Here is an 8,941-nt window from a genome sequence, read left to right on the forward strand (position 1 = left end):
GGGCCCAGGGTTCTAGTCACATAATCAACGGTTGCTTGTGACAATGAATGCGCAAGACCGCATGTTACTACTAGATTCTACAAATGCAATGTTGGCTGGGTTGTTCTGGTCGGGAAAGAGAAATTTTCTCGTTGAATTTGATTCTAAAAGATAACGAAATCTCTCTAATGACTCAAGTTACTGCATGACCGTATTTATATTTTTAATATACTAATTTCTTCTAATTTTTTGATATGCGTGATAATTCGTTATCACGCATAAATCATCAAAATTCTATATCTGGTTTGTCTAACCATACAGTTTGTAGTCTTTTCAGGAGTAGGGGGTATTGTCTCCTTAGTTATGGCTTTAGTATTTGTCAAAATAAAAAATTAAAAAATAGGGCACTACATTATATCCTGCTTTGCTTGGGTAAGAATATACATAACAAACAGATTTCTGTTCATGTTTGCCTGTTTACAAATGCGGCATAACAGGCATACTAACATAGGTCTACTCTGCTGATATTGCAAAGGTTTCTATTGTTAATAGGAACCAATAATAATAATAATAATAATAATACAATAATAATAAGTGCCATAATAATAATTATAATAATAATAGCAATGATAATAAAGCAAGTGCAATGAAAAATCATTTGGATTAACAATTACAAGTTTAATTAAAGTGCAATGTTTGAAATGAAAATGTGTAATTTCTTTTATTATATATAGGCCTTTTTAACATGTCTTACATTTTAATCAATTTAGGCATTATTATTGTACTAATTGTTTTATGTTCATTTGACATGTTAAAAATATTGTTTAAGGGCCCAAATGGAAACAAGTTTTTTATATTTTAATACCTTCTTCGGTTACCCTAGGAATTAATGTCTTATTTGTTGTTCTTTATTGTTTATTTGTTCCTTGTTTTAGTTCTATTTAAGAAATGTTTTGTGACTTCAATTTCTGAATAAAATGAATGAAATGGAAAATATACACAATGTTTATACATTAAAGATTACATAAATCTGTGGTAATATTGATATGAAATTAGTAATATAATAATGGGATAAAATGAACATACTGACTTCTCTATAGTCACATGTCACTGCATTTAGACAGTATAATTGTGTCATTGAAAGGGGATTTCCCTTGTTCTTCCCTCACAACAATAAATTTTAGTCAACCTTTTAAAGGTCATGTAGAGCAAAAGTTTCAGCCATGCAAATATTCCTCCCCTACAGGTACTGTAAAGTAGTTCAAGCATTGAATGGACAGTCTTATCTTTTTGTGTAAAGTTCTATACCTGGAACACATATAGACCAACAATAATGAAAGGTATTATAAAATGCATTCCAATTGACTGAGGTCCTGCTCTACTTTGTAGGACAATAAAACTATCTTTCATTTGGAAAGATGACATAATTTTTTACTAGGCTGGTGCTAATATTATGTAGATACAGTAGCTTTAATATTATAGCCTGAACTGTAACATTTTATATCCCCCCCCCCACCTCGTAGGATATGACTGGACCCCATAATCCAGAACCAAAAATAATAATTTCCTATCCAAATATATAAATATTTTGATTGCCAATTCTAAGCCATAAAAACTCTCCATGTGAACCCTACAATTAGGGATTTTATTGCGTTTTATCCTGACCGAGGCTCCCTGTTGGAACACGTCAGACCCCCTGTCGGCAAATTTCATGTATCTGTAAATTTGCAAGGAAAATGTTTTTTCATATCTATCAATCGAAGGCCAATAACTTATTTAAAATTTAAGAGATTCAAGTATTTGTTATTTATTTTTCATTTATTTAATATTTCACAAGGGGATCTTACACAAATCTGACTCAAAAAGGCCTTCAAGTAATGAATTATATATATATTTTCTAGACAGTACAGCAGCCTGCAGTACAGTATTTCTCTTAAGTTGAGTAGATGAGGTGGTGAGCAGAAATATATTTGTTGTGTTGCTATGGGCAAACACAATATAACATATGTGGCAAAGACAAACAAGGTCACTCCTTGCAATAATAGATTTTTAGTTATTTATACAGGGTTAAACAGTAAAATAAGAGCTATAAAACGGTAAAAGAATCATTTAAATACGACATTTCGTTATGAAGTTACAGGAGTTTAAACATACAGCTGTTGGAAGAACAATATTTGAGAGATCAGCCTTCAAATTTTATGATTTCGGATATTTCTCAGGCAGAAACCAAATCGTTAAAAATTGTTGTTTTAGCATTGAAAATGGGGAAAATACATAGCATGATGTATAGATATATAAAGGTTATTTTAGTGCAATAAAATACTTTTTTCAAAAATTTTCAGGGGCAGCTCTCCCTGATGAGGGCCCTGGTCCCCGGCACCCCCGCTGCGCCATCCCTGAAGCATACAGCAACATGTAGCATGAACATGGTTAATTCAATGCTCACCTGGTAAAGTGGCTAGTTGTTGCATCAGCATTTTTCCCAAACTACCAGTGTCTTGAGATGGTGGTGGTGGTGGTGGGTTTGATTCAGGTATAGATAGCTGTTTTGGTAGATAGCGGTCTTTAGACGATTTTGTTTTACTTTTTGTCTTTAATAAGCAAAGGCTAGTTGCCTCATTTTCAAAAGATGCACTATTCCCTCCTTGGTTATGAAAAGCAACATTTTCATAAATATCGCCGTAATCACGTTGCTGCGGTAGCAACCGAGTTGAGTCTTGATGTTTCTCGTTTACGGTGCCATGGTGGGTGGTAACTGCTAGGTCTCCTGGAGCACTTTCCGTTCTCATCTGTCCTGATTCATCAACATTCCCATAAATCTGAACATTGGATGAAAAGATACAAAACTTCTTTATTTCTGAAGAAACAAATTCACTAAAACAGATAAAAAGTACAGTAAATAGTAATTTTTCATGAGTACAGTAAGGCTAAATATAAATCCTACAAACTCTTGTATGAGTTTGAAATAATGTAGGCTTTTTGGAAATTGACAATGAAAAACATTTCATAGAGAAAAATGGAAAAAGTAGAACTTACTCTGTCACAAAGACATTACATTATGTTTATCCTATTTTTTTACTGTAAATAAATTATAAAATGAGCCCCAAATAAATGCTCAAACTTTTAGTAGGTATTGCAATGAACAAATATATTAAGCCTGGTTTTTGTGTGGGTCAAAGTACACTGAATCACTTAACATCCACATCCAATGAGATATCAAGCAAGCTCAATACCTTTTATATACAATATAAGTAGCTTCTACTGATGTAGAAAAGCTTTTACCAATACTCAAAAAACAATGAAAGAAAAGACACTAGTAGATGGTGAATCAGGAGAAATTCAAAGACTTCCAAAAATCAATGGAGAAGCACTGGAAAAAAACTGACAAACATAACAGAGTCAGATAGACTATGAAATAATTGGGGATACAGAGTATCCAAAATGAAAAAAATGCCAAAACAAAAGAAGATTGTTTTAAAAGCTACAATCAAATTTAGGCCCATAACTAGATATAATATTATGGAAGAGCACAGGTCTATACGTAACTTTAAAGAAATCCAGGCTTTTGCTCATTGACATAATAAGAAGTGGTGTTAAAATGAGGCATGTTGTGGCGAAATGGTTAAGTTGTCGCACAGGCCAGTATTGAGTAAATGAGCTTTAAAATATGGGAGCTCAAAAAATTGCCTAAAAATCCATTTTTTTTCCACTATAAATAAACAGTTTAAAGTATTATTAATCATGTCCCAAAGTATTAGTTCTGGAAGTGGTCAACAAATTGTTTATTTAATGTTATTTAGATAGTTAATTCTATTAAACAATGTATGCACAAATAACTTTGGAAGGCAATTTCTCAAAATCATGTTTATCTTGACTCTTAAGAGTGCTGTACTTTCACTTTCCAATAACTTGGGCTTGAAATGTCCAATTTCAATGAATGACCCCTCATTTTAAAGATCATATACTCAAGTATCTGAAAATACCAATAACTTGAATTTCAATTTTTGCTACAACTTGGCCATTTTGCCACAACATGCCTCAAATAATTGAAAGTATAAAGTTAAAATAAAGTCAAAAACACATGAAAAACAAAAATACTTAATACTACTAAAGCAAATTATAAAGTAAAAAAAAAAACAATGAAAACCAACTTCACAACTAACACGACATTAGTGAGACTCAAACTATAGCTGCAATGGTAATAGAGAGGTACATGGGACTCATAACCAACCTTGCGTAAGTCAGTGCATTTTTAGTTCATTCACTTTGAGTTTATGGTAATTCAGTGACTGAGAGCAAAAACTGTTCATGCATTCCATGGTAATTTTGCTTTTAACTTAGCTGCAACTGGTTTAAACGCTTTAGAAAATTCAAGTTGAATTTATATAGTTAAATTACCGTTTTAAAATAGTGTTTAAATGGTCGTCATATCTACACGTTACTTGGGATTGTTATCAAAAATGATATACATTTCTTCATTGAAACATGACAAACTATTAAGTTTCATTTAGATTCATTGAAGTTTTTAACGAATATTTAGGTCTCGGACCTAGCACTTTAAATGACCCTCAAATTCACACCCGAATCTAGATCATCACAAAAATTTAATAATTTCTTCCTTGTACCATTGTTAAATTTTCCAGAAAGTTTCATTCAGATAAGTCGATTAGTTTTTGAGATATCTGGTCTAGGACATTCTTCATGTTCACACCCTACTCAAGATCGTCACCAAAATTTAATCATTTCTTTATTTTAACATGACAAACTATTATGGAAAGTTTCATTTGTTTTATTGACATATTTAGGTCTGAGAAGTTGAGCCTCAAATACAAACTTACACAAAAGTTTGATTCAGATCAGTTAATCTGTTTTTGAAATATCTGGTGCAGGGGTGTTTGCCTTTAAATCCCTTTAATTGGTTTTCACATCGACACCCCACTCCAAATAGGCACTAAATTTTACGTGGCATGGTCTATATTTAGATAAAGATTGAAAAGATCCAAGCATGGAAAGTGACCAAAATCCTGTGCAAAAAGATAGCAAAAATATGAGGGGGAAAAAAAATGTAATCTCGATAGCTCCGATGAGGGCAGTATAATAAACATGAATAAATCACGGGCTCATACAGTAATTGCCATTAATTACTATCCCTAACAGGACACGCTGTATAAATGGCACGGTCAGTTAACGCTGTGTTGTAAGGAACTGAAGGTTGTGAGTTTGAATCGCGCCTCGGTATTTAATTTTTTCTTCTTTTTTTAAAATAAATGAGCAGTTTCAGATATTTGAGATCTGTTTGGCAAAAAAATTAGAAGAGCTAAAAAATAGAAATTTTTAAAAATTAGAATGTTCACTTGTACAAAATTAAAATGTCTTAAAATTGAAAAAAAAAATTCCTTAAAATTAGCAAAAAAAAACAAATTGAATACCAAGAAGCTATTCAAACTCACAACCTTTGGTTCAATAGAATACATCGTTAACAGACCGTGCCATCTATAAAACATGCCCTATGGCAATGGCAGTATGTACAGTCCTTGGTATTGGTGGTGCACTTCACAAAAAAGATCTATTAATTAATTAATTAATCAAAAAGCAGTAGGTCCACTTATAAGTTTTAGATACCTTAGTATAAAACACACTCCAAATAAAGTAACTCGCCATTGTGATTCAATATTTCGATCTTTTATTAGATCATCATTAGGAATTAATTGATCAATCAGCCAAGTATTCTACAGAGCTCCTCATAATAAGAGAGAATTTTTCAAATAATTAGATTAAATAATTTGCACAAAATTAAAATGTCTTTAAATTGAAAAAAAAAAAGTCTTGAAATTTGGGGGAAAAAAATGAATACAAGACGCGATTCCTTTAAAACCAATTAGATGGCACGGTTGGTTTTTCCAGCTACTGCTGGGAAAAGCTAATAATAATCGGTTGTCTATGATGTAAAATCTGGAGAGAAAGAATAACAAATCTAATAAAGCCGGGCACTCAAACAACCGATAATCGTCGGCCGATGTGATTCTATGAAGAACGTAACATGATGACGTGTGTGCAACAGATTGTTTTGAGTGACGATCCGTTCAGACTGGCACCAACAATCAGCAAACGGCATTGCGTCGTCTGGTGCTCACAGGGAGTGGAGTTTGAACAATTGCGAGCAAATAAAGCAAATTATAAAGTAAAAAAAAAAACAATGAAAACCAACTTCACAACTAACACGACATTAGTGAGACTCAAACTATAGCTGCAATGGTAATAGAGAGGTACATGGGACTCATAACCAACCTTGCGTAAGTCAGTGCATTTTTAGTTCATTCACTTTGAGTTTATGGTAATTCAGTGACTGACAGCAAAAACTGTTCATGCATTCCATGGTAATTTTGCTTTTAACTTAGCTGCAACTGGTTTAAACGCTTTAGAAAATTCAAGTTGAATTTATATAGTTAAATTACCGTTTTAAAAATAGTGTTTAAATGGTCGTCATATCTACACGTTACTTGGGATTGTTATCAAAAATTATATACATTTCTTCATTGAAACATGACAAACTATTAAAGTTTCATTTAGATTCATTGAAGTTTTTAACGATATTTAGGTCTCGGACCTAGCATTTTAAATGACCCACAAATTCACACCCGAATCTTGATCTCCAAATCAAGCATTCCATGGACAATCAGCAAACGGCATTGGGTCGTTTGGTGCTCACGGGGAGTGGAGTTTGAACCATTGTGCGACGGTTAAACAACCGTCGCACAACGCAGTGAGTTCCCGGCTTAAGAGTACATATTGAATTATCACGTAATAAATTCTCAATGACAAATAATTGCTGATTAATTCACCAGCATCCAAGTGTCAATCCGAAGTATATTAATGGGGTATGAAACTATTTGCATTCAAACTGTCAGTTAAAAGATAATAGCTTACATATTTTAAGCATTTTATTAGCCTATTAAACACAAACAATATACCTTCAATCTTCTTTTCAAAGTCCAATTTACAGTATTTCTAAAGATAAATTATCAGAAATTATTAGCTTACATCACCAAAGTCAGCTGGCTGTTCAGCTTCGTTGGGTTCAATATCTGTTGGCTTTGCAACAGGTTCCGGCTGAAAGAGGTTGATAATATTAATAGTGATAAATATATAATGCTAATAATAATGAATAACCTAAATAATAATGACCATATAACAATAATTAATAATAATAAAACACTCAAATGTTTTATAATAATATCATTAATAATGTCAATACTATAGACAATAGTAAAACTTAATAATAATATAGTTAAAATAGTACACAATAATTTAATTAAATCTACATTGTTACTAAATAGACATCAGCCATCCTTGTAAATAAAATGCATGTACTGTAATATGAACTCTGCAGTTTTGAATACACATTCTGAAAATTTGCGATTGATGCAGTTAATTTTTGCTGTGAAAATAATTGCAGTGAGTAGAGTAAGTGTTAGGGACATTTCCTCTCCCCTGAAAAAAAAAAAGTGCATTTAAGAAAAAAGTGCTCTACCCCACCAAAAGAAATTTAATTTTCTGAGCAAAAACAAATAACACTCAAGTGCCCAGTGCTGTAGTTACTTTAAACTTTATTAACTTATTTTTTCCATAGTGTACCATCTAATGCCATAGCCAGGATTTTCAAACAGTGTGGGACACCATCAGGGTGGACCCAATTTACGCGTAAATTCAAATAATGTGGACCCATTTTCCTAAAAGTTCTTCTATTTTACGCAAAATTATAAATAATCTGGACCCATTTTCTTAAAAATTGACCCATTTTACACAAAATATCAGAAATCTGGACTCATTTTCTCAAAAGTCGACCCATTTTACACAAAAAATATGGGGAAAATCTAAACCCATTTTTAAAATGGCCGCGACCCATTCTTTTGTGGACCCAATAGAAAAATTGTGTTGGACTGTCCCAACTGTTCCAATGGCTGGCTACGGCATTGGTACCATCACATTACAACCATCATCCCTCTCCTTTCCCAATCCCATGTCAATCCGGCACAGGCTGATTTTGGTCAGAGGATGGGAAACAGCATGAAGTGTGCGAAATTGAGAATGTGGAACTAAATTCCTATTCCCATTAAGCTTTACTGGTCATTTTTAGTATTTTAACCCACTTAGTTGAACTAATTTGCAAATTTGGGGAGGGGGAGGAGTGCAACCCCCCCTATCCCCATGAATAGAATAGAACTCCCCTTCCTCTACCACATGTCTATACTCCAAAATACGGCACTGGCATTCGGGCAACATAGTTTTGCAGTGCACACTTTAGTATTCCACTATAATGATTACATCAATCTAAAGTATCATAATATTTATAATAATGGTGTGCTAATAAAGTGCATGCTTAAACAAAAATTGTTCCATAAATACATTAACAGTTTCCATACTAATATTTCTTTTAAAATCATTCCAAAAAAAAAAATGTGCAAATTATTATTTTATTTTTTATCTGTAACACAATTATTTGTACCTTTTTCATATCTTTCCAGGGCAAAGCTGTAATCTAGAGAACAGAGTTATAAATATTATTATTTAAACTAGTACAGTACAATTATTATATTATCAATTAATGTAGAACCTGCATAATTAATATGTGAAATGGTCGACGACACTAAATGCACCTTTACATTACGACAATATTTTGTGTCTAAATTCGATAAAACGGCAGTGAAGGTCGCCAAAAACCACTAAATTTGGTCATTTTTCAATTTCTTTTTGTAATAACTTCGCAAATACTTTATCGATTTTTTTTGGGAAAAGATAAAACTGATCGGAATTTAATAATCATTACAACAATTAAAAATTTATAAGTGTAATGTTAACACCTTTATCGGACTTTTGATTTTTATCAAACCCACTCGTGTATTTTTTCAGCGTAAAAACAGTGAAATCTGCCGAAATATCCCAGCTGTCTTTAACATAAATC

The 8,941-nt window shown here is 32.4% G+C and overlaps 1 protein-coding gene across 1 annotated transcript in view; it reads right to left on the reverse strand.

Annotated features, from left to right (window-relative positions):
- Window positions 1–2,414: 2,414 nt before the first annotated feature.
- The window catches only part of LOC117100482, an 11,945-nt gene continuing 5,418 nt past the window's right edge, over window positions 2,415–8,941 (reverse strand). The window contains exons 2-3 of the mRNA XM_033240184.1: window positions 7,021–7,089; window positions 2,415–2,798 (exon numbers count right to left, since the gene is read on the reverse strand). Coding sequence (XP_033096075.1) covers window positions 2,415–2,798; window positions 7,021–7,089 — 453 coding nt within the window. The remainder of the gene's footprint in view (window positions 2,799–7,020; window positions 7,090–8,941) is intronic.

The sequence above is a fragment of the Anneissia japonica genome, unplaced genomic scaffold (genome assembly GCF_011630105.1).
Source record: "Anneissia japonica isolate Jap-2015-1 unplaced genomic scaffold, ASM1163010v1 scaffold685_len2926416_cov193, whole genome shotgun sequence".
NCBI classification, from domain to species: domain Eukaryota; kingdom Metazoa; phylum Echinodermata; class Crinoidea; order Comatulida; family Comatulidae; genus Anneissia; species Anneissia japonica.